This window comes from Taudactylus pleione, unplaced genomic scaffold (genome assembly GCF_031769625.1).
Source record: "Taudactylus pleione unplaced genomic scaffold, aTauple2 ptg000502l, whole genome shotgun sequence".
NCBI lineage: Eukaryota > Metazoa > Chordata > Amphibia > Anura > Myobatrachidae > Taudactylus > Taudactylus pleione.
Window position 1 is genome coordinate 3,247,808 of NW_028284904.1, and position 26,647 is coordinate 3,274,454.

The following is a 26,647-nucleotide window of genomic DNA, read 5'->3' on the forward strand; positions in this document are numbered from 1 at the left end:
ACCTTCATGCTGGCATGTACTTAATGACAGTCTGTGAGCTCAGTGACTTTACTAGTCCCCGTAAGAAAATTACCTTGTCCCCTAGCCGGAGTACCTTATGCTGACTGGTGACTAATAGCACCCCGAAGAAGACCATAAGCTGTTAAGATGGAGTTCGTAAGCTCTAGGTTGTCTGCTGATCAGTGCCTTGTAGCAAGATCGAGGATCCAGTCTTGATCAGAAGAACTCCCAGGTAGGGAATGGCAGTCACCCCACTGGCCCTCAAAAGAGCAAACATCATGAACATGGTGCTGTCAACCAGTACGAGTTTAGGCTCAAAATGATGGGACTGGACAAATCTGAGAAAGCACTGATGGCCTTCCCAGATCGGAACATCCAAGTATCCTTCCTTGGCGTACATAGGCACCATGAATTTATTCTGGTCCTTGCCGTTTATGACAAGGACTCCATCATTGGCATACCACTTGGAGCAGGCAAATTCTTTGCCATTGTCTACCTCCGGCACTAAGCTTGGAGGAAGCTCCCCTTACCAGACATGACAGAAAGATGAAGATAGAGGACAGCTGCAGTGCGCCGCTCTAACGTGGATATGTAACTGAAATGACAGATATAGGCCAGGAAGCCACCCAAGCTCCTGACATACCGCTTCCTTGCACATGAAGACTGTAGGAGAAGAAAGAGCTGCAGCTGCTTCTTTTGGCTGGTTTGTCACATTAAGGGAAGGAAAGGTCACCTCATTTCAGGACTCCGATGTCCAGGACGACGGCTAACTCTTTGTCCCTGTACCCGAACTCTACCCAAGCGCTTTAAAATTAATTCAAATTGCTACAGAGGTATAATTAGGTACCAAATGTAAAGTGCCCAACCTCCAGTACGGAGCTTCTATACCAGGGAACCTCACCGGATGAAAGACACTTTTTCGACTAGTAGCAGTGGGTATGCAATCGGGAAGCCGACTGCCTAAATACCGGCAGCCGGCTTCCCGACTGTCATATCCCGGCAAGGGTGAAATGCCGGGCGTCTAGATGTAGACGCCCGGCATTTCCCCGACGCCGGGAGACCGGCGCCCGGCATCCCGATCGTAGTGATGCCGGGCGCCGCGAGCGGACAGCCGGGGATCGAACCAACCAATTTCATACCAGTTCCGTAGCAGTGAAAGAGCGTTTCTTTGCAATTAGAAACATTGAAGCCCCCTTAGCACAGGCACCAGTTACAAGGACTAAACAGGGAATGCAGATAGGGCGATTCAAGAGTTTTGTAGTCATTAGTATTACAGTCTGCACGGATAGCAATAATCCTCACCCCTTCTCTCTAAAGTGAATGGTGCAGTCCTTTATCTTTCCGAAGACAGAAAACCGCTCGCTCAGCTCCATCCTGGTCATCCGGCTGCTGATCTTACCGATGTACACCACTCTCCTCTCCTTCTGCAAAGGTCAAAGACGTTCATTATAAATCAGAAGTCTAAAAAGTAACGCAGCTTGTAGCAATAGTGACAGGAATTATGTACCAGCCTATTTAAAGTTGGGAACCATAATTGAAACTCTAACCCTAACCAAGATCCTATTATCCAGGAAAATGTGTTCTTCATAAAACCTTATTAGTTTATAGGCAAATTCTATTAAATTAGGGGCAGCTGTAAGTGGGAGGTGAACAAAATTTAAAAAGTGGGGGTATCATATTATATCCCTTATATTATATCACACCGAGCCTCTGGCCAGGGATATTGCAGGGGAAACCTTGCTCGTGTGTTGGTGTGGAAGGGCCGACCCACATTGTGTCCCGGGATCTAGTCTCTGGTCTTGACCAGGGATATTCCCGGGACCAATCTGGGTTGGCTGCGGTGTGAAAGAGGGAACCCGGGTTAAGTTTAAAAGCTGGATGCAGAGGACAGCCACAAGGGGAGTGACATGCAGGGCACACACGGGTGCAGCGTAATAGGGGACGACACGGTAATAACCCGGATCCAACGTGCAGTGGGACAGGGGCCTGAGCTGCGGTGTCACAGATTGAAACCGTGTACATTGACCCAGTTCAAACCCGCGATATTGGTCTAAGTCATATACGTAACACTCTCAGCAATGACTGAAGGGCAAACTAGAATACTGCCTCCACCTACACACCAAGTAACAGCGCCGATAACCACGAATAAAATAAATTATATATATATATATATATATATATATATATATATATATATATATATATATAAAAAAAAAAAGTTGAGTTGATGAAATACTGAATGGAGAACTCAATGCCGCATTTATTGCAGAGGACGACGTGTAAGGGCAGCAAATGTGCAGCCATATAGCTGTGACACATCCCTAACAGCCCCACAGCTCCTGTGGTGACAGACTGAAGGCGAGAAACGTTACTCTGCATCACAGGGGAGTGACTGAGCGTTGAAGACACGCCCAGCAGGAACCTCCTCCCTTCACGCCAATGTGTCACCACAGCAGCGACGGAGACCTCATCAGCGCTGCACGCCGCATTACTAGCTGGACAAGTGCTCAGACTTGTCCTGTCCTCCTCTGAAAATAACTGAAGTGTAAGGAGCAGATTGGAGAAGCCATGGAGTCCAGCGCTCCTGGCCTGTGTTGTACAGAATAAAAGGAACACCATGCAATTCTGTCATCTAGATCAGGTTTCAGAAAATAATCCAGCTGCTGTGGAACTACACATCTCAGCATGGCCTGCCAATGTTTTAGTATGCCACCAAAAGCAAAACTGTAGCAGGGCATGCTGGGATGTGTAGTTACACAGCAACCGGAGTGCCGCACGTTGTCTATCCCTGCCATTTACAATCTAAACAGCAACTTGAGAATGTAACAGCACATGTGAATGTCTCTTTACCCCAAACAACACAGTACAGCCACGGGGATACTTACTATCGCTCGTTCTTTATGATAATTTGTCTGCCCTCGGTAAGTGTCTCTGGATTGGCACCTGTGAAAGCAAAGCAGCATTTAACATACGTCCTCTCAAGCACAAGTATACAAGCACATAGTACCGTATGTAATTAGAGGCGAAAACAGGGGAAAAAAAAAAAAAGTTGGAAATGGTTTTACCATATTAGGTCTGATTTTTCGATGGGCGGTATGGATGAGTCAAGTGTTTTAAATATCACATGTGGTCGACGCAGGCGTTTTTTTTTTAAACTGTTTTTAAAATTGTGTTTTTACAACACGAAAATATACTTGCAGCCATTTTAACGTATCCCCCAATTTACGTGGAACAGTAATTTCCTGGGAAAAAAATTGCTATTTTCAAGGGTTTTTTTTTTTTTGCCCAAAATTTGCGCAGTCTTTTTTCGGCAAAGTAAGCAACTTACAATTTTTTTTCCGGGAAATTATCATTAGGAGGGGTGTCCAAAGGGTTCTGAAAGAAATCCCACATTTTTAACCAAAAATAGGGATTTTGCATTTTTTTCCGCCTGATCTGGGATGGAGAAAACTTTTCCCCAGTTTTTTTTCGCCTATTTTTTTTTGGCGAAAAATTTCGCCTTTTTTGGGTGAAAACGGCCGACTTCTCCAATGCTGAAAGAAAACCCCGGCCGTTTTCGCCGCTAATGGTATACGGCCCATAGTGTTCATTCTAGCACCTTGCATCTGTTTCATACCAGTAACCCAACCGACACAATGGAGTATGCTGGTCCTACACATACAGGGGAGATGTACTAAGCTCGTGTTACAGGCTGTGTTTGAAAAATGACAGTTGGGAACCGAGTGGCTGCTGGTTTATCACTCTGCACTTTATCACTTCCTAGAGCTTAGTACATCTGGCCCACAGTCTGAAACAAACAAGTACAGTTTCTGTTTTTATGACTTGCAGATTGATTTTTTTATATATCTAAAAACAAAAAAGGCCAGCCCTCATTGTCAAGTTCCAGCAAATCTATAGCAGTCTATGAAGGAAGTGAGGAGCACCCATGCAGGAAAATTGACAGTTACAATTTAGAACTAAAATCAATTTATCTGAGATATACCAAGCCCACGTACCCTACGCACTGCTCGCTTACCTCCTACTTCTCCTCCGGTACCTCTGCTGGTAGGGTGATCTTGATCGCGATCTAGAGCGGCTGGATGATGAACATGACCGAGAGGAAGATCTGGAAGAGCTACTTGTACCATAACTGGATCTAGAGGACGACCGGTGACGACTTCTTGATCGACACCTGAGTAAAGAGTTTTGGAGATTAAGATAAAAGCCATGTACTGCAGTGGGGAAGTCATATACTGCAAGCTTACAACAGTCCCTTACATGTGTACTGCATACATCAGGTTGTATATGGCAGATGTTTCACATCAATAGAGGCCTGGTCAGGACAGGAAAAGTCGCACAACCCAACGCATCAGGCAAAGAGGTAGCAAGAGGAACAACTCCAAATTTGCGCTTAATCCCGACAGAGGGATAACAAAAACGAAGGGACTGAATTACATAGGTATAAAATATGAGATATGGTAAGAACTTACCCTTGTTATCTCTATTTCTACGAAGTCCATAGGGTTCCACAGGATACCTTGGGGTATAGGTGTGACGTCAGTCGCAGGGCACCAAAGAGTTAAGCTTTCAGCCTCCCAGGATGCACTAGGTCCCCCTCCTATACCCCGCCCCCGGGCCAAGGCACCTCAGTTAGTTACCAAGCCATAGGCCGGAGGAGGAGAAGGAAGAGAGAGAACAAAGATCTGGACACATACAAGAATCACATTCTCACCAGAGGGAGACGGAAAACCGGTGACCAGAGCAAAGCCCATCTGCAGCACAGGTGCGACAGGGCGGGAGTCCTGTGGAACCCTATGGACTTCGTAGAAATAGAGATAACAAGGGTAAGTTCTTACCATATCTCATATTTTCTACTTCAGGGTCCATAGGGTATCCACAGGATACCTTGGGGATGTCCCAAAGCAGTATCCTTTAAGGGTGGGGACGCTCCTGTGCAGAAAGGAGAATCCGCCGCCCGAAGGAAGCATCCTGAGAGGCGAAGGTGTCAAACCTGTAATACCTCACGAAGGTATGGACAGAAGACCACGTAGCAGCCTTGCAGATCTGAACTGCCGAGGCACCACGTCGAGCTGCCCACGAAGGACCCACAGACCTAGTGGAATGAGCCTTCAGAGAAGGAGGGACCGGTAGGCCTTCATGAAGATAAGCTTCAGAAATAGCCATACGGATCCAGGCTGCCAAAGTTTGCTTTGAAGCAGGCCAACCCTTTTTACAGAAGCCATAGAGGACAACAAAGCGTCCGACTTCCTAAACAAAGAAGTGCGGTCCACATAAGTCCTTAAGGCCCGCACAACATCCAAAGAGGCCTCACCCACGGACAGACCCGGTGAGTTAAAGGCCGGAACAACTATTTCCTCGTTAACCTGAAACTGGGAAACAACTTTGGAAAGAAACTCGGGCCGAGTGCGGAGCACTGCCCTGTTCCCATGAAAAACCAAGAAAGGGGGTCTACAAGAAAGAGCCCCTAACTCAGAAACACGTCTGGCTGAAGCAACGGCCAGAAGGAAAACAGTCTTAGCTGTTAGCCATTTAATATCCACTGAGCCCAGTGGTTCAAACGGCGGTCCTTGGAGAGCCCTCAGGACCACAGCCAAATCCCAAGGCGCCACAGGTGGAACAAAGGGCGGCTGAATACGGAGAACACCTTGCATAAAGGTGCGCACATCCGGGATTGTAGCAATCCTACGGTGAAACCAGACAGATAGGGCCGAAACCTGTACCTTCAAAGAAGCAAGGCGAAGCCCATGATCTAGTCCCGCTAGCAGGAAGGCGAGAATCCGAGACAGACGAAACTCCCGCGGTGCATAACCTCTCGGTCGACACCACTGGAAGAACGTATGCCACACGCGATGGTATATCCTCGCGGAAGACGGTTTCCGAGCTCGTAACATGGTACGCACCACAGAGCTGGCAAACCCCCAGGACCTCAGCATGGCCGTCTCAACAGCCACGCCGCCAAAGACAGCCGAGTCAGGTCCGGGTGAAGACAAGGACCCTGAGACCGGAGGGCCGGTCGTAGCGGCAACCGCAGAGGACTGTCCACGGACAGACCCTGAAGGTCTGAGAACCAGTGCCGTCTGGGCCACGCGGGAGCTATCAACAGGAGCGTCCCTCCTTCCTGTTTGAATTTCCGGATTACCCGTGGAAGAAGGGAGACCGGAGGGAACAGGTATGCGAACCTGAACATCCACCGGACGGACAGAGCATCCACCAGAGACGCCCCTTCGTCTCTTGTGCGAGACCCGTACACCGGCAACTTGTTATTGTGCCGGGACGCCATGAGGTCGATTTCTGGAAGACCCCACCTGTCCACCAGTAGTTGAAAAACGTCCGGGTGCAGGGACCATTCCCCTGGATGAACGTCCTGGCGACTTAGAAAGTCCGCCTCCCAATTTAGCACTCCCGGGATGAAGACCGCTGATATGGCCGGAAGATTGCGCTCCGCCCAAACCAGGATCCGAGAGACCTCTACGAGAGCCGCCCGACTGCGAGTTCCTCCTTGCCTGTTTATGTAGGCCACGGTGGTAGCATTGTCCGACTGGACCTGCACCGGGTGACCCTGGAGAAACCGCTGTGCCTGCAGGAGAGCATTGAAGACCGCACGGAGTTCCAAGATATTTATTGGAAGCTCCGCTTCTGTCGGTGTCCACCTGCCCTGAAACAAGTGTGGACCCGAAACTGCTCCCCAGCCCCGAAGACTGGCGTCCGTTGTCAACAGGACCCAATTTGGAACCCAGAACGGACGTCCCTTGTTGAGGTGGGTCATCTTTAACCACCACGCAAGGGACAGGCGAACCTCCGGGGTGAGCACAATCGTCTGGAACTTCAGAGACTGAGGCAGCCCGTTCCACTTGGACAGGATCAGGTGCTGCAGAGGTCTAGAGTGAAACTGGGCGTATTCCACCATGTCGAACACCGACACCATGGAGCCCAGTAAGCTCATCGCCGAGTGTAAGGACACCCGGCGGCTGTGCAGACAACTGCGCACCCTTGACTGTAAAGCAGAGATCTTGTCCTCCGTCACGAAGATCCTTTGCTGTCCCGAGTCCAATAAGGCTCCAAGATGCAGAATCCTCCGAGACGGGATTAGAGTGGACTTCTGCCAGTTAATTAGCCAGCCGTGCCGTTGCAGCAGTGCAATGGTCAGGTCCAAGTGGTGTAACAGGAGCTCTGGAGATCCTGCCACCAATAACAGGTCGTCCAAGTACGGCAACATGCGGACTCCTTGCAGCCGCAGAGAAGCCGCCATGACCGCCATAGCGTCCTGTATGTCCAATGACACCATGTAGTCCCAAGGTTCCAGCGCCAGAATGATGGACCGTAGGGTCTCCATCCGAAACTTCGGGACCCGCAAAGACTTGTTGAGTGCTTTGAGGTTGAGAATCGGACGATATGACCCATTGGGTTTCTGTACCAAAAATAGATTTGAATAGAAACCCTGGCCCCTCTGGGAGAATGGAACAGGCACTATAACTCCAGCCTGGAGCATAGTGTGCAATACCTTCCGCAGCTCCGTAGCCTTGTTCCGGTCTGATGGTAGACCCGTGGTGAAGAATCGAGCCGGGGGTCTGTGCCGGAAGGAGAGGGCGTACCCGTGAGAGACCACCTCCAGAACCCAAGTGTCTGTCGTAGTGAACGACCAACACCGGGAGAACTGCAGCAGGCGGCCTCCCACCCTGGGATCCCCCAAGGGGAGACCCGGACCGTCAGGCCGCAGGCTTGTCATCTGGCTTGGGGGCCGGACGTCTGGTACTCCATGCCTGTTTCCGGGGCTTGACCGATTTCTTAGAGCCAGCCTGTCGAGGAAACGACTGTGGTTTGGGCCTGCCCTGGGCCCTAGATGACCGAAAGGACGATGGTCCAGAACCAGAAGGAGCAGCGGCCGACGGGAGACAAGCAGATTTGGCTGCCGCCAGCGTGGCCACAATCTTATCCAGATCCGGACCGAAGAGAACTTCTCCGGTAAACGGCAACGCTTCCAGACCTTTCTTGGATCTGCGTCCGCCTTCCAGGATCGCAGCCACAAGGTGCGACGAGCAGCTACCGCTGCTGAAGAAATTCTAGACACCAGAGTACTAATGTCTAGAGCCGCCTCGTTGATGTAGGTGGCCGAATCACGGAGATTGCCAATCAACTCCGCTTGTTCGGCCGGACAGTCGGATTCAAAAGAAGCCTCTAATGAATCCGCCCAGCGCTCCATCGCTCTGGCAACCCAGCAAATGGCCATAGCCGGCCGTGCTGCCCCCCCTGCAAGGGAATAAGCGGACTTCAGGCAGATTTCTACCTTGCGGTCCGTAGCATCCTTAAGGGAGGACATGGATGGCATCGGCAATGTGGCACTACGGACAAGACGGGTCACGTGAGAATCCACCTGTGGAGGGGATTCACACTTAGCAAAATAATTATCCGCGAACGGATAAGCCACCGCCAGGCGTCTCTGCGGCTGGTATCTTTTGCCAGGTTGTTTCCACGCCTCCTCTAAATGGTCCACCAACTGACCCGAAAGAGGAAAGACTGTGGCATCGCCCTTCACATCTTTGAAAAAGGCATACTTAGATTTAGCCGCTGGGGGAACTTCGTCCTCAATCACCAAGGCTGTGCGGACCGCCCGAATAAGTCCAGGAATATATACTTTGGACTTAGCATCAGCGTCCTTAGTATGGAAAGGTTCCTGATCGTAAGGATCCAGAATCTCCCCATCATCAGACGTCCCTTCGTCATCCTCATAAGGAGCGGACAGAGACGCCACCGGCCTTTTATGAGGCCGCATCACAGACTCCCCTTGCAACACATCCGACAAGTGCTGTAAAGAACTCGTCAGGGAGTTAACCCACGCTGGCTCCTGAGAACCCGGGAGCGGGGAAATAGGGAGACTGTGTGGTACCACCAATTGTCGTGGGAACCCCTGCCTGGGTGATGACACCACAGGCTGCTGGGACAAACCCATCGGAGTAAACGCGGGCTGCGGAGCTAACTGGCCCACTAAAGCTGTTAACGCCTGAGCGAAACAAGCCCAGGGCGGCTCCTGTACCGGTGCTGTAACCGTAATAGGCCGCGCCATGGACAACACTGCCGGCAAAGGCCCTCCGCGCTACCCTCCCCCTCCGCTAACGGTACTTTGCACGTGGTACACTGTAGCCGGAGGGGAAAATCACTTTCAGACATGATGGCACCACGTATGTGACCTCTCTCACCAATTAAGTATTAAATAGGCGAGAGACCACCCTGCAGCACCGCACCGCAAAGGCTTTAGCAGAAAGAACAGGGACAGTAATAAAGCTGACAGTTTTGAGAAGATAAAGTTACAGGCAGCAGCGCTAGCACAGTCACATACAATGCAGAGAAATAACAATTCCTGCACTAACAGCACTGATCACTCAACTACACAGACACAGGGCCTGGTAGGACACAGCGCTGCATACACAGACCTGAGCCACAGCGGAGGAGAGGTATGCGGGGGGACCCAGACCACGATGCTTCCTTCCAGACTTCCAGCAGCGTTCACCATGCGTTGCAGAGAAGATGGCCGCCGAGGAGCAGAGAGAAGCTGGCCTGGGGGAGGAGCGCTGACACAGGACCAGTCAGCACAGTGCAGAGAGGGCTGTGTGCAGCGGGGGAGGCGCCGGCTGTGAGACAGGGAAGGCGCGCTCCCCTGGCATGCATTTAACCCCTGGGACGCCGCAGCGCTACCGCTCTGCTGCGGTCCGCTGTCCCAGGGGGTAGTGGAAGCGCAGGTTGGTCGCCTGGCTCCACGCTGCAGCCAGTCCCCAGGGAGCCCCCTGCCTGGGGACTTAGGACCATGTGATCAGCGGGGACCCACCGCGGGACCCCGCTGCTTACCTCTGTCCCCCTTGAATCCGGCCATGGTCCGGAGCATCTGGGGTCACCGCTAGCTGTGACCCCAGACGCCCACCAGCATCCCCGGATCAGTACCGGCGTTCTGGTACCGGCGGGGTGTAGGGAAGACAGCATGGACGTCAGGACTGACTGTCCATGCTGTTCATCCAGATATGCAGCCACAGCTGCATGAAGAAAAAGCTTCAGGGGCTCTTCTAGCCCCCACTCCAACAGGTGCACCCGACTCCGGCCGGGCACCAAACTAAACTGAGGTGCCTTGGCCCGGGGGCGGGGTATAGGAGGGGGACCTGGGAGGCTGAAAGCTTAACTCTTTGGTGCCCTGCGACTGACGTCACACCTATACCCCAAGGTATCCTGTGGATACCCTATGGACCCTGAAGTAGAAAAGCCCAATAGCCGGCCACCATCTGTTGCGGAGCACTGTGTGAGGCATACAGGCGTCCTTGCTCATCAATACGACATGCACCACGATATGCCTGGTGTGAGTGCGCTGCCAGGTGCCGTGCTACTCTTCTAGCGTTGGGCGACTTTTTTGCCGAAAATGTGTTCAAGTCGCGATGTGACTAGGACACACCAGCAGACAGTGCTGATTAATTTGATATGCGACTGTGCTACTAAGGGCCGTATTGAATTTGCAGCGAAAACTGACTTTTTTTCGCCATTGGCGAAAACAGCCTTTTTTCGCAAAAACAATCAAGCGAAAACGGAAAACAGACGAAAATGTAAAAAAAAAAAAACTGGAGAAAAGTTCTCCATCCCAGACCAGGAGAAAAATTAAAAATCCCTACTTTTTGGCTAAAAATATGGGGATTTCTTTCAGAACCCTTTGGACAGCCCCCTAATGATAAATGACCAGGAAACAAAATTTGTGCGTTTTGTACTTTGGCGAAAAACGACCAAGCAAATTTTTGGCGGAAAAAAAAAAAAAAAAATTATAGAACGATTTTTTTCCCCAGGAAATTACTGTTCCACGTAAATTGGAGGTACGTTAAAATAGGTGCAAGTATATTTTCGTGTCGTAAGAACGCAATTTTAAAAACCGCTTCGCGCGCCCGTTTTATCCCCATATTCAATATAAAAGCTACGAAAATGGGAACCTGCGAAAAAATAATTAAATTTACCTGGAATAAAATGTAGGACCCCCTAAAACTGTAAAAACATGGGGGAATCACTATGGGTACCCCCGGTTTAGCCTGCAAATGAAAGTCGGGGATTTAAATAGCCGCAGCAGGTGTTTTTTTCCCGACATTGAAGAAGTGATGCAGAAGAGCACTTAGGTTATTTTTTTTTTTTTTTTTTAAGTGGTCCCATCAAATTTGGGGTACATGAAAATGGGTACTAGCATATTTTTATGTCCCTAAATTAATTTAAAAAAAATTCTGCAAATATGCACCTGCCACTAATAACCTAGAAATTCTAGAATACACCTGCCACATACTTGCAGAATAGCCCTGAACCTATTTCCCTATTGTTAAACAGTTTTTTCACCCGAATTTTTACATTTTTTGGGGTATCCCTATTTTTTTTTTTAAACTTTTTTTGACTGTTATTTTTAAAATGTAATTCCCGGGGGTGCAGGCTATTTTTTTTTTTTAAGTCTGCACCCCTAAACCCCAATTCTGCCCTTTTTTTCGCTACCTATTTTCAGTGGTGAAAAGTTATCCCCGGCTTTTCGAACCTGTGAAAAGTCTTTGAAATTGAATACGGTGTAAAACCAAAACCTGCGGAAATGACGTCATCGGTGCGAAAACATCGCAAAAGCTCAGTTTTCGCTCCATACTGAATATCCCTGTAAGTCGCACACAGATGTACAAGTGTCACCTATCAAATTAATCAGCCCAGTCACCTGGTGCGTCCTAGCAGCATCGCATCTTCGATGCATTTTAAGCAAAGGAAAAAAAAGATGCCCGGCGCTAGCAGTCTCTCACAGGAACTGGCACGCCAAGAGGGACTGTTTGGTGCCACTGCAGCAGAGACGAGCGAGGGACACATCTGTGTAACAATACCATCTGGAATGGACGTGTAGCGGACATGACTGTGCCAGGCACTGAACAGAACTATAGAATGAGGTTAATGCCCCACACAAAATCCATCGTACTGTGGCTCTGTATTCTGCACACTCTCTTTCAGCGGTTAGGACATTACACAGGCTTGTAGGACAAAGCGGTGCTTCTTAGTGTGGTCGGTCTTACAGCACTTGTGTCCACTGCAAAGTGCTTATTCTGCCCACGGAATATCCTCCTTGGCATCACGAACACCCCATATCACCTCTGGCAGTAGCGGAATCTCCGACATCTCACCTATGTGGGTCTCATTTATAATGCTCACAGACTGGCCAGATAGTTTGTAAACTTAAAACAATATGGCTGCATACGAAAGATCATGTTACAGTGGAGAGAAAATGCTAAACTTTTACCACAAAAAAACCCTGCTTTCCACAGAAACCACCACAAGGGGGCATCACACTGATGTTTACAGTAAGTACAAATCACTCATTCCATACGTCTCACTTCCTGGTAGGAATCCAGGCTGTGATTCATCTCATCTGGAGCCTGAATTGCCTTTAGACCCAAACTACAAAATCCAAGCAGCATACAGCAATTGCGGATGATGGAAGGACGAGAAGGAGGTTTTATAGATACAGAATCTGACGGCAGATAAGAACCACTTGGCCCAATTAGTCCGAACCCACAAAGCAGTTTGTTCAAAAAAAGGTTATTTGCTCTATTTACCGAAAAAATCCCATATATCTTCAGTACCCATGCAACGACCCGTTCAATCTCAGAGCCACACACAACAGCTGGATTCTGATAGGGAGATGGCAATAGAAGCCTGGCTCGTCTTTCCCTTATAGCAAGTACCATGGTTTGAATGGTCCACATCTAGAGTTTTAGATTTATGGGGATTTTATTGTAATTGTAGGCCTAAATCCCATTAAAATGTCATTTTGTGGGCTAAGCCAATAGTGTATAATGAGCACTGGTACAACACAAATCATTACACAAGGGGCCTGATTCAGCATGGATCGCAATTAGCAACAGCATACGCAGATCGGTCGATGGTGCGTACTGCGCACGCAGTGAAGTGTGCGAGTTAGCATTGCGATCACTCAAGCAGAATGAAAGCCATCGTAGAGTGAGTGACAGGCTGTGAGCGTTTCGGGGGTGGTGACGGGAAAGTGGTTAGTGAAACGCAGGCATGCCTGTCCGTTTGAACGCCGTTGCATGGGCATGCATACATTAGCCACCGAGACGGCATACGCAGCCTGAGTACTCACTGCGTGCAACAAGACTTAGTTTCTGCGGCAGGTCAGACCTCCTGTAATTCTGCGCGAGGGACCGATGTTGCTCGATGTTACTGATGTATACGCAGGACTGCAAGGTATTACGGATGTGAGATAGCAGTAGTGGGTGACTATGCTGGCTGAGCTGTGGCTGATGTTACAGATGTATACACAGGACTGTGAGGTATTACAGATGTGAGATAGCGGTAGTGGGCGTCTATGCTGGCTGAGCTGTGGCTGATGTTACTGATGTGTATGCAGGTCTGAGAGGTATTACAGATGTGAGATAGCAGTAGTGGGTGTCTCTATGCTGGCTGAGCGGTGGCTGATGTTACAGATGTATACGCAGGACTGCAAGGTATTACAGATGTGAGATAGCAGCAGTGGGTGTCTCTATGCTGGCTGTGCTGTGGCCGATGTTACTGATGTATACGCAGGACTGTGAGGTATTACAGATGTGAGATAGCGGTAGTGGGCGTCTCTATGCTGGCTGAGCTGTGGCTGATGTTACAGATGTATACGCAGGACTGTGAGGTATTACAGATGTGAGATAGCGGTAGTGGGTGTCTCTATGCTGGCTGAGCTGTGGCTGATGTTACAGATGTATACACAGGACTGTGAGGTATTACAGATGTGAGATAGCAGTATTGGGTGTATCTATGCTGGCTGAGCTGTGGCCAATGTTACTGATGTATACGCAGGACTGAGGTATTACAGATGTGAGATAGCGGTAGTGGGCGTCTCTATGCTGGCTGAGCTGTGGCCGATGTTACAGATGTATACACAGGACTGTGAGGTATTACAGGTGTGAGATAGCAGCAGTGGGTGTCTCTATGCTGGCTGTGCTGTGGCCGATGTTACTGATGTATACGCAGGACTGTGAGGTATTACGGATGTGAGATAGCGGTAGTGGGCGTCTCTATGCTGCCTCTGCGACAGCATTCATTATAGCATATTTTCGCAACAGACCGTGCGTAATCTCAGCCGGGATCGCAATAGCGATCCATGCTGATTCCGGCCCAAAGACCCCCAGATTGGGTCTCCTTGCATCTCCTTGCCTCAGGTACATGTTACACCATATGTAGAAAGAACAAACCCCTTAGTAATCAGTGCACTAATAAAACAACCACATTGCACACTTAATAAATACAATGATCATCTCCAAAAGGGGACCATAAAGCTGGATGCTCCGCGTGGATTCCGGCAGTGATTGATTCCCTGGATATTATCATCTCTTCTATAATATAGATAACAGCCATGTAGGAAAAACATTTTGGGGAGAATTCAATTCCAGAGGGTGCACACGCATATCAGCCAGTTACTGTACCACAGATATCACACGTTCTCCGGCGCTGCTATGGGGAACGGGCAAAACATGCAACGTGGAGGGATGTGACACTTCATACTGGAACACCACACTGCATTGAATTCCCCCCTTTACGTTGCATTTAACAGGTTATGGAGTGTAAAAAGCCAAAACAACTTACGTTCTTCTCCTCTTTGATGGAGGTGATCTTGAGCGAGACCTTGAAGAGGAGAAGGTTGAACTAGAACGACTACGACTTGACCGCTCGCTCCTTGTAGACTTCTGGGGGCTGGGGGAACGTGTGTACTTCCTATAGCAGCGCAGAGACCTTCGAAACACTGAGGCCTTGTCCCGTTTTACATCCGTTCTGCTCTCTCCACAGTCACTGTGATGAGACAAGGAGTCTGAGGACCTTAATACTGACCTCGGTGGGTTGTTACCTGCAGACTCTGCAGTAACAGGTATCCTATGGTCCAGAGGAGCATTACTATCTTTTTGGATACTTCTATAAGGTGCTTCTGGCTTCACCAAGCCACAGTCCATACTTTGGTTGGGAACAGCTGAAAGTGCACTTGCAACGGGCAGCTTTGGGGGGGCTTTCTTTTGTTGTGTGTTGAACTGCACAATGGGCATTATTGTAATATGTTGATGGTGCTTGACATTCCAGCGAGACCATTCCTCGCGCTGAGCTGGTGGGTTCAGTGCTACAGTGCTTGCCCCGTTACCAGTCGTGACTGGACTCTGGCCATTGCTGGAGGCGGAACGGACACAGTAATCGTGCTCGCCCGATGCCACGTGGACAGGAGGCAATGCCACATGGGGGGCAAACCCATTCCGGTTTCTCAGCCTGCTCCATGGTAGCGGTATTGCCTCAATGAGTTTTGTTGTCTTTAAGGGTGAAGAGCAGGTTCTCACCAGTCCACGCAAAGACTTCGATTTCCCAAGCCTGGGCCCAGATATAACAGGCTTGTAATCAGGACGTGATGGAGCAACACCTGTAAGATAAAATGACCTTTGTATCACAATATGCTGTACAGCCAGGAACGGCTTAGGATATATAATATTCATAAAAATAAAACAAGTGCATTTAGATTCTATAGGAACACTGAATAATTATCTACAGCAGATCTGGGCAGTCTGTGAACCTTCATCCATTGGCCAAAGACCCCAGAAGGGTTACCTAAACTATATTTACCATATGGTATTTGTTTTAAACCAATTAATCTATGTAAGGCTTTATGTATCTATGACAGACTGTACCTACCGGCTGGTTTGGCCAACTCAGGAATCGGGTGTTCATCATGTATCTCCTTCTCCACAGGTTTTCCAGTCCTGCAAAGGAAACAAATATTCATATAAGTACTGACAGAAACCGACAAAACGTTTCAGACGAAAAGAACGCACAAGAAAATGAATAAGCTGCACTGTACGAGGTGAAGGGGTTTGGCTATCACCCTAATCCAGAGGTTTCCAAACTCTGTCCTCAAGGCACCCCAACAATCCAGGTTTTAAGGATATCCATGATTGAGCACAGATGGTTAAATCAAAAACAAATGTCACCTGTGCCCAAGTAAGGTATCCTCAAAACCTGGAGCCTTAGGGTGCCTTTAGGACAGAGTTTGGGAACCTCAGCCCTAACCTCTTTACAGCGGTACAAGTTACACATCACATCTTTCAAAACTATTTCCTCCAATGGAGCAAAATACTTTGTTCAACAAATCAAGAACCGGTGGTTTTAGGAAAAAGCAGAAACCAGAATAGATGGGAAACGCAACCTGCGCTGAGCTCTGCGTTATCTTACTCTGATACAATAATAAGCGGCCGTTAAAAAAAATGTTGTTCCAGCTCAGCTGCTGTTGTAATCACAGATGTCAGTCAAACAAATCATTCAGTACAATGGGACTTCATTAAGGTGACATTTCCCCTTTAAAGTTTACACCCCAAACCAGAGAGTCCCAAACTTTTTTGAATCACGGCGCCCTAGAGTGACAGCATCCTTTTCACGGCACCCCTCAGCCAAACGTTTGTTATTGAGAAATTCAGAAAAAATGTAGTAAAGAGAACTAAACCGTGCTGACCTGTCAACCTTAGGTTCAGTAACGTGGTTGTGGACAGGGTTAAGCTTCTGTTTGTCCACATATTTACATTACAGTAACCGTAAATCATTTGATTTGGTGCTGGACCACCAACCTGAGCGACCCCCGAAAGTGCCCCGAGGGACCCCCGCAAGTGCCCCGAGGGACCCCCGCAAGTGCCCCGAGGGACCCTGGCACAGTTTGGGAACCACTGCCCTAAACAAACCAAACAAACCTGCTTTTTGCCATGCACAGTGAGTCGCAGCTGTAGAGTAACTCACTTACCCAGAGACTCCTACAGCCAAAACAGAAGGACTGGGAGGGGGGCAATCCTCATCTTTAGCTGCAAAGAATCACATTTGTTGTAATACTGTAGTTGAGAGTGTAATAGGCAGCACAAATAGATCACTTTCCACTGCAAATCAGAAGCCTGTGACTATCACTTCAGACCAACTGATTGCATTATTTATATTTACAACAGGAATCAGAAGATGCGACATTTAGAAAATAAAATTAAAATAAATTACAGAACACAATTTGCCTGGAGATGCCAAACGCCTTGTGCTCAAGTAGCCATAAACAGGAAATTAAAAGCTGTCTGTATGGGACGGCTAACAATCCTTAAACCAGCAGAACTTATGCTGGGTACACACCGGCCGACACATTGAGCATTCAATTAAACGGCCGACATATCGTGTGTGCGTTGGCCAGTGTGTACCAGCGACATGTCTGAACGACGTAATTCAGAGACATATCAGGAGGCTGTGCTGCCCGGCCAATGAACAGATATCTGCACTTATTGGGGCACCGTGCTGTGTACGGGCAGTCAGCCGACCTGTACACTTGCAGCACGGGCCGGGGGCGATTGACAGCTCAATAGGGCGGGCCCATGTAAATGCCCGCCCAGTTGCGACGTCAGTCACGACGAATCGGGCAGTCTATGTTCTGCACAGGCTGCAGATATATTTGCTGATCAGTCGATCTGCAGATATATCGGTGAGGTGTGTACCCACCTTTACACGGGTTTCTAAACACGTTGAAGAGGAGAGCGCTCGCTGAGGGGTAAAAATTCTCTCGGCAGACAGTGAATGCTGACGTTGCAAATAAGCATTGGGGTTGCATCAAACAATAAGCATTAAGGCTGCAAAAGGACTGCAATGCTGGGTTAGCCTTAGAGGCATTACAGAGTTCTCACCGGGTGAATTGCTCATACGCAGATTGACTGCTTCGCATGACAGCAGCAAGGCTGCCAGCAGCTGAGAGGAGAAAGCCGCAAAGAAGGAGGACGTCGCTGGACCACGCTGGCGAGGAATCTTAAACGGCATATTTGTTAGTATCACTGAGATTCTACACGAAATATGCCGCTGGTATTAAGATTTGTTATTAAATGAGGCCCTAAATTTTCTTTTTTTTCCTCCCTCATTCACTGAAGTCCCTTCTTAAAGCATGAAGGTGGGTGAGCTGAATAGACATTACACCCTAAGGCTATGGTCACGCTGGGAAAAATAGAAGTGCAAGGGTGGGCGCGCCTAGGCATCACTGATCTCTGTGACAAAAGTAACCAAGGTCACAACTCTTGTTGTGCATTATACTTACCCTCATATTTTTCAAACTGCTCCAGCAAGCTGCTCAGGTCTGACGCCACAATACCTTAATAAAATGGAGAAAGGAGATGAGCCAATGCAGCGGTATAAAATACCAACACACGTTACACTCTCCCATAACACTATCCATCCTCAAAGGTTACCTGACACACAAGTGAAACTCCCCTCCGGTTCCCTGTGATTGGATGATGGTAAAGTGGGCTGGACCCTTTTCCCTGATGCACAGACCTCTTCTGCAGGTAAATGAAGGCCGGACTCTTGGGCTCTTTGGTTGGGGAGGATACAGGCCGTTACAGGGTTACCTTCCACCGCCACTACTGAAGTGTCATATTGGGTGGCTGTAATGTTGACATCAACTTTTGGTTTAACAGGAACAATGGAAGGTTTAGCAGATACAAGTGTTTTTACTTCTTGTGTGCAGACACCAGCAAGCACGGTCTGCTCAGCCTCAGTAGGTTTTAGTGGAGCCACGGGAGAAGATATCTCACCTCCTGGAGGGGTACTTGGCACAGATACAGAGAACGCAAGTGGTGGCTTTATCCGATAGCCAAGCTTTTGAGCAAGCATCGTCTGCTCAGCCTCAGTAGGTTTTAGTGGAGCCACGGGAGAAGATATCTCACCTCCCGGAGAGGTACTTGGCACAGATACAGAGGACGCAAGTGGTGGCTTTATCCGATAGCCAAGCTTTTGAGCCTTTTTTAAGATTTCCATTATTTTGAAGACCGTCTGGTTTGTTAATTGTTTGTCAGGCGCAGTAATATTTGCCTTCATGGAATCTGGTAGAGGTTTAGACTGGACTTTCACGACAGCTTTGCTAGGTGATGACTGTAAAGCAGACTGTTGAAGGTTGGGACATACTTGTGAGCAGAATTTTGATGTAGTCTTTTCCAAGCGCTGAGATGAAGGTTTGGTATGCTCAACACTTTCTAGTGTTTTAATGATTCTGGCCTCTCTTGCACCAATATCGCTATCTTCAAGCTTCTGCACTGGTATTTGGTTTGCTTGACATTTAGCAAGCACAGCATCGTGGTTACTGAGTTCTGTAGGTGGAGCTGGAGTTACTTTGGGCATCTTCTCAGCAGGCAGTTCATTGACACTCGCTGTACTAGAGGGAGCAAAGCTTTCAGCAGAGCTTTGCATATGGCTGTTATCAGGGATCATTGGGGGAACTTGAGGGTTTGACCAGTAAGGTGGTGGCAGCCCCGAAACCCAACTTGTAGGATGTACTGGCCCCACTGCAATAGGTGGTGGGGGAAATGAAGGCCATCCCAGCACTGGTGGAGGTGGTTGCATGGGTATTATGGGTGGCATGCAGTTTGGAAAATGTGGAACTACAGGCAAAGGCGGCATGCCAGGATAATATGCAGGATATGAAGGGACAGTAGGCCAATTGGGTGGATAGAAAGGTGGTGGTATATTTTGTTGAGAAGCTACCAGAGGTGGAGGAACAGTGTCGGCAATATTTCTACAGGGTGCTTCAGTTGGTTTCAGATGTGGAGCCTCCTGACTGGACACAGCCGTTAATGCCAACTTTGATGGGACAGAAGCTAAACTTACAGGAACATTTAGCTCAGAGGAAGAGTCCTCAGCCATATTTGGGACAGATGTGTTTTCCTCCGCTGGGATTTTATTTGATTTTGTTTGTACAATCAAACAAGGGAGTTCTGCCAACTCTGTTGGGGGCTCGGGAATAGATGGCCATTTACTGCAGGACACATTTTCATTCTCTTGCTCTGGGTTTGGTTTGCGGTGTTGAAGACGCTTCCTATACTCACTTAGGCTGAGTGACTTGGGCTTGGCCTCCTTGGTACATAGTGTGGAATCACAATCTTTCAGATATTCGCTTGTCGAGAAATTCATTTCCTCCAAATTTGAGCTCACCTTTAAATGGATATCAGGATCTGCAGAAACAAACATGTCCTGGCCACTTGCCTCATCAGACTTTGTATCACCACTTACAGCAGACACAGGAGTCACATCAGGTCCTGAGCTCTGATCTCCATCAGGTTTTTTGTTACTTTGGCCTACTGCATGGTCCTCTTCTGCAACTGCTTTTATACAATTTGGCTGCTCTTTTTCTGTACAAGTAAATACGTCTTTAGAAGCCTCAGCTGCCATTTTTCGCACAGGTTTGGTACTGTCTAAGCTTGCTCGTGTTCTCACTTTGGTGCGACCCATCTTAGATGAACGAATTTCCATCTGGGAATCCTTTTTCATCTGTTCCAATGTTTTCATTAAACAGTCAGACTCCTGCAACGCAGGGTTACCCAAGCGGCTTGGGGCAGGTTGGGCGGCACTTTGCGGTGTTACCTTATCTGGCACGTCTTGCGATTTGTCTTCACCATCACCTTTATCTTTACTTTTAACTTTTGATTTAGTGGTATTGATTAGTTTATCTTTGCTGGATTTCTTTCCCTTCAATCGCAGCCTTTCCTTGCCGGTAACTGGTACACGGATCATTGGGTCATCCTTCTTCTGAGAATCTGGAATCATTCCCTTCAGGTCTGGGTTACAACCATCGGTGTTGCTTGTATTATCCAAAGGTATATCAACGGTTTCATTAGTAGCCAAAGGTTTAGTGGATATTTCCTCTAGTACAGGCACAACTGCGATCACCTTGTTCAAACACTCATTTCCGTTCATAGAATCCATTGAACTCTCTATACTAGACAAACGTTTTCCATGACTGACGTATTCAGGAACACACTGCTCGGACGAGGATTCGGGTGACAACTGTGTTTTCATAGGCAATTCCCCAGGAGAGTCGGGTGTAGGAAGATCATCTTCTGAAGACATTGGGCTGAGCACATCCCCTGGGTGTTCCACAATTACAGGTACTTTTATACTTTGCCCTTGATCAGACACTATCTCAAGAAACACAGCATCGTCCAAAAGGCTTTCGTCTTCTTCAGGCTCTAGGCACACGGTTATAGCAGGTAGGCAGTAAGGGTGCATGTATTTAACCAAGTCATGTAGGGTAACATTTTCTGTATTAATGATACAAGGAGTGCGCTGCTGCAAGAACCGCTCGCGTTCCAGTTCTCTCATCTCAGCTCCGGTCTCCATGGAAAAGTCTTCGTCAAAAGCTAGTACACTGGGGGTTTTCTCTGGGCTTGGAACCTCTTCATCTTCTCCATCACTTCGTTGATTGCGAGTTAAACATCCTCTTAAACTTTTATGTCTGTTGCGCCTTTTTGGTGTAGAGCTGACCGTGTCTGGAAAGAGGTCCCAGTTTGGGCCGGAGCAGCGGCCGTCCATCTAAGGAAAACCACAAGACATGCATCAGCGCAGCTCTACAAACTTACATGTGCCATATGAAAATGACCCATTCATACATACAGCAAAGTACTTATAATTAAGTTAACCATGCAAAATAACTAAAAAAAACAAACAAAAAACCCCCAAAACTTTTGGTCCATTTCAATTCAGCGCGAATAAATGATTTCTTCTCGGAAAAACCCGACTAAAGTGCCGGCCACGAGGCCGTTTTCCGGCTTAGTGCGGCCGGCACTTTAGTTGGAGAATACCGGTTCTCGCGACTAAACATCCAGATAAAGTAGTGCGAATCGGACTTAACTTGTAACTGTTGAACTAAACACAGCCCTGACCTCAATTGGCCCATTTGTGCAGTATTTCCCAACTCCGGACCCCAAGCGACTTAATAGGGCTCAAGTGCGGACACCCTACAGAACTTAGGGCCTGATTCAGAGCCGGACGCTATTTGCGGTCGATCGTCCAGAAAATAGGGGTGGCTATTCAAATTAACCATTCGCTCTTTGCGGGCTGTTCACGCCTCTATGTCCGAACGAGCGAACAAAACTTGCGTTCGTTTTTTGAAAAAATACGCCCCCTGGCCGCTCGCATCCTACGTCATGTCCGCTATTTATTAGATTAATCGAGTACATCGACCAGCGTATGAACTGCTCACTATTCTTGTGGTTGGTTTTTGCTACCACAATCTTGCGAGCAGTTCTGGCTATAAAATAACCCATTGACGTGGTCAATGACGCTGCTGTATTAATTATGCACACCCTTAAAACGCCCGTTTTGACCTTTAAGCACGCCTGCGTTTGGATCTCCACTCCCCGTTTTCAAGCACCTTCCCCTGTTACCACCCACATACGCCTCCTCCTGTCACTCAAAATAGCAGGCATTCGCTATTTAGCGAACAAACGATTTTCGGCCGCACTGACTGGTTTGCGCATGCGTATTACGATCCGTACGCATGCGCAGTTGGGCAAACATCGCTCGGAGCGAACGAGCGGCCGCTTACAAGCGGCTCTGAATCAGGCCCTTAGTACCACTAGGTGAAGTTAAAGACTTCAATTGGGAGCCATTGCTTTTATGAGAACCACTTTGCAATAAGGAAATCACTTAATCATATTGTGTGAGCGCAGACTAGAAACACGGGCACAGGAACTGTAACCAAGAAGATGATGTAACCCACCCACAGTATCCTGCCTCCTCTACGCCGCTGGAGAGTGCCTACTATTGTATCCCAACACTTCCCTACAGAAAACCATTCATGGGGGCTATTAGAAGTCTACAACCACTGCGAGCAGAGCCCCGTAACTTGCTTTTATATTTTGTTCCCAGTTACACCAGCTTAGTAACCAGCCAGGATCTGGATTGGAAATCTGTAGCCATGAATTAAAAGAACGGCATTCTCACTTCTGGAGCACCAAAACCAACAGAGTTAGCGAGAGCAACTGATTATTCTGTATTGTGAACAAATGAAGCATGAGATACTTCTTACAGATTGGGCAAACAATACTGCATGGCTCCAACTCCAATATTATAGGAGTCTTTAAAGCATGTCATATACACAGTGATATCAGTCAATACTGGGCAACTGGCCAGATATTGGAGAGTGTGATCCAAAACACCGTGACGATGCCAAGAAATTTATATATGAAAGTAAATGGGATCATTATCAGGCAGAGCAGTAAGAGATACCAGAATGCGACCACTATTTGCCTGTATCACAGGCATCTGCTGACCACAGCAAAGACATTTGGATCATTCCCTTGGCTTTACTCCTGGCCAAGTAGAAACGTCAGCATATGGGAGCGATTCAACTCAACAAGATGTGAATAGCGCATGATGTGAATAGCGCTAGGATCAAGAGATATGGTAAGAACTTACCTTTGTTATCTCTGTTTCTACGAAGTCCATAGGGTCCACAGGGTTGACCTTGGGGTATAGCTGGATCTGGATCCACGGGCACCACGCAGTTAAAGCTTTGCTGCTCCCAGGATGCACTTGGGTCCGTCCTCCTCTATACCCCGCCCCGGCCACAGGCACCTCAGTTGGTAAGCAGCTAAGGCCGGAGGAGGAGACTAAACAGAGAGAAGGAAGACTGGAACACACAAGAAACCATACTCACAGAAATGGGAGACGGAAAACCGGTGACCAGCCACACAGCCCATTTGAAGCCAGGTGCGTCAGGGCGGGCGCCCTGTGGACCCTATGGACTTCGTAGAAACAGAGATAAAAAAGGTAAGTTCTTACCATATCTCTTGTTTTCTACTTCAGGGTCCATAGGGGGTCCACAGGGTTGACCTTGGGGATGTCCCAAAGCAGTTCAACTAAGGGCGGGGACGCTCCTGTGCTGAAAGGAGTACCCGGCGCCCAAAGGATGCATCCTGAGAGGCGAAGGTGTCAAACGCATAAAACCTCAAAAACGTCTGAATTGAAGACCAAGTAGCCGCCTTACACAGCTGAACAGCGGAGGCGCCACGTCTAGCAGCCCAAGAGGGACCCACAGAACGAGTGGACTGAGCCTTAACAGAGGCTGGCACAGGTAAACCCTCCTGCGCATAAGCCTCACAAATAACTGAACGAAGCCAACGGGCTAACGTTTGCTTGTTGGCAGGCCAACCCCTCTTGTGAAAACCGAAGAGGACAAACAAAGAATCCGACTTCCTAACCGAAGCAGTCCGGTCCACATCCAAGGAAGCCTCACCAGCAGAAAGATCAGGTGACTGAAAAGCTGGCACAACAAGTTCCTGATTAATGTGGAACTTTGAAACCACTTTGGGCAAAAACTCAGGACGCGTGCGGAGCACTGACCTGTCCTGGTGAAAAATCAGAAAAGGAGGGCGACAGGAAAGCGCCCCCAATTCTGAAACCCTCCTGGCCGAAGCAATTGCCAGGAGAAAAATGGTCTTAAACGTCAGCCACTTGAGCTCCACCGACTCAAGCGGCTCAAAAGGAGGACCCTGCAAGACCCTCAGTACCACCGTCAAGTCCCACGGAGCCACCGGAGGCACGAAGGGAGGCTGGATCCTGAGAACACCTTGGAAAAAGGTGTAAACATCTGGCAGTGTAGCAATCCGTCGCTGAAACCACACGGACAAAGCAGACACATGAACCTTCAGAGAGGCCAGGCGTAAGCCGAGGTCCAAACCCGATTGAAGAAATTCCAAGATTCTGGAAACCCGGAACACCTGCGGATCATAGTTTCTGGATTCACACCACTGAAAATAAGTGCGCCACACCCTGTGGTAAATCCGCGCGGAGGCAGGCTTGCGTGCCCTAAGCATGGTACCAATCACTGAACTGGAGAAACCCCTAGACCTCAAGACGGCTGTCTCAAGAGCCACGCCGTCAAAGACAGCCGACCCAGATCCGGGTAAAGGCAGGGCCCCTGAGACAACAGGTCCCGACGCTGAGGAAGAAGGTACGGAGCGTCGATGGAGAGGCACCTCAGATCGGAGTACCAAGGACGTCTGGGCCACGCCGGAGCCACCAGCACGAGCGTGCCGCCGTCCTGCTTGAATTTCCGCAGAACCCGAGGAAGTAAGGATATCGGAGGAAACAGATACGCCAGGTGAAACGTCCATTTCACCGACAGAGCGTCTACCAGACAGGCGCCTGCGTCTCTTGTCCTTGACCCGTAAACGGGCAACTTGTGATTGTGACGGGAGGCCATCAAGTCCAGCTCCGGCAGCCCCCACCTGTCCACGAGTAGCTGAAACACCTCTGGGTGAAGCGACCATTCCCCGGGATGCACATCGTGACGGCTGAGGAAGTCCGCCTCCCAATTGAGGACTCCGGGAATGAAGACTGCCGAGATCGCTGGAACATGACACTCCGCCCAAGCAAGAATGCGAGACACCTCCGACATTGCTGCCCGACTGCGAGTTCCCCCTTGGTGGTTGATGTACGCCACCGTGGTAGCGTTGTCGGACTGCACCTGAACCGCCCTTCCGTGAAGAGCGGGGCCGGACGACTGCAGGGCCCTGTACACAGCCCGCAGTTCCAGGATGTTGATGGGGAGAAGTGCTTCTTCCGCGGACCAACGACCCTGAAGCGATAATGAGCCGGTCACTGCCCCCCAACCCCGAAGACTGGCATCCGTCGTGAGCAGGACCCAGTCCGGGATCCAAAAGGGGCGCCCCTCGACCAGATGCACCGTCTGAAGCCACCAAGCCAAAGACTGCCGAACCTCCGCGGACAACACCAGCATCTGAGAGCGGATCCGGTGAGGTAACCCGTTCCATTCCGATAGAATCAGCGCCTGCAGGGGCCGGGAATGGAACTGGGCAAATTCCACCATGTCGAATGTCGACACCATGGACCCCAGAACTCTCATAGCTGAATGGACCGACAGGCGGCAACTGCTCAGGCAACTGTGTATCCGCAGCTGCAGGGAGTCAGGAAAATCCGCTACTGACGAGAATCCAGCATGGCTCCCAAATGAACCATCCGCTGTGATGGAATCAGGGAGGACTTCTTCCAGTTTATCAACCACCCGTGTGCTTGAAGACAAGCAATGGTCAGGTGGAGATGTCGAAGAAGCACCTCCGGGGAGCTCGCCAGCAGCAGAAGATCGTCCAGGTACGGCAACAGACGTAGACCCTGACCCCGAAGGTGGGCAGCCATAACCGCCATCACCTTGGTGAACACCCTCGGAGCCGTGGAAAGGCCAAAAGGCAACGCCCGAAATTGGTAGTGATGGTTCAGGATAGCAAACCTCAGATACCGCTGATGTGCCGGTGCTATGGGCACATGGAGATAGGCGTCCTGGATATCGAGGGAGACCATATAATCCCCGGGTTCCATCGCCAGAATGATGGAACGTAACGTTTCCATCCTGAACCTGGGAACTCTGAGGTATCTGTTCAGAGACTTCAAATTCAGGATAGGGCGATGAGAACCATTGGGTTTCTGTACCAGAAACAGAGTAGAATAGTACCCCGTCCCGCGCTGAGACTGCGGAACGGGAACAATGACCCCTGCTTGTAGCAAGGATTCTATAGCTACCTGAATCTGACCAGCTTTGGTCTTGTCCAGAGAAGGACTCGTACAGAAAAACTGGTGGGGCGGCCTGAACCGAAAAGACAGGGCGTACCCCTGAGAGACTACTTCTCGAACCCAGGCATCCGTGGTGGTATTGTGCCAACACTGGGCGAATTGGAGAAGTCGGCCTCCCACTCTGGGGTCCCCCAGAGAGAGGCCCGTCCCATCAGGCAGCAGGCTTATCCTCCTGCTTGGAAGAAGGGCGTCGAGCACTCCA

General features: G+C 49.1%; 1 protein-coding gene across 1 annotated transcript in view; it reads right to left on the reverse strand.

Moving 5' to 3' along the window:
* Positions 1 to 26,647, reverse strand: part of LOC148501794 (peroxisome proliferator-activated receptor gamma coactivator-related protein 1-like) — a 50,683-nt gene that overhangs the window by 6,488 nt on the left and 17,548 nt on the right. The window contains exons 4-11 of the mRNA XM_088449971.1: positions 18,270 to 21,384; positions 18,119 to 18,172; positions 16,808 to 16,865; positions 15,712 to 15,779; positions 14,629 to 15,442; positions 4,016 to 4,171; positions 2,886 to 2,943; positions 1,303 to 1,424 (exon numbers count right to left, since the gene is read on the reverse strand). Of these exons, the coding sequence (XP_088306097.1) occupies positions 1,303 to 1,424; positions 2,886 to 2,943; positions 4,016 to 4,171; positions 14,629 to 15,442; positions 15,712 to 15,779; positions 16,808 to 16,865; positions 18,119 to 18,172; positions 18,270 to 21,384 (4,445 nt within the window). The remainder of the gene's footprint in view (positions 1 to 1,302; positions 1,425 to 2,885; positions 2,944 to 4,015; positions 4,172 to 14,628; positions 15,443 to 15,711; positions 15,780 to 16,807; positions 16,866 to 18,118; positions 18,173 to 18,269; positions 21,385 to 26,647) is intronic.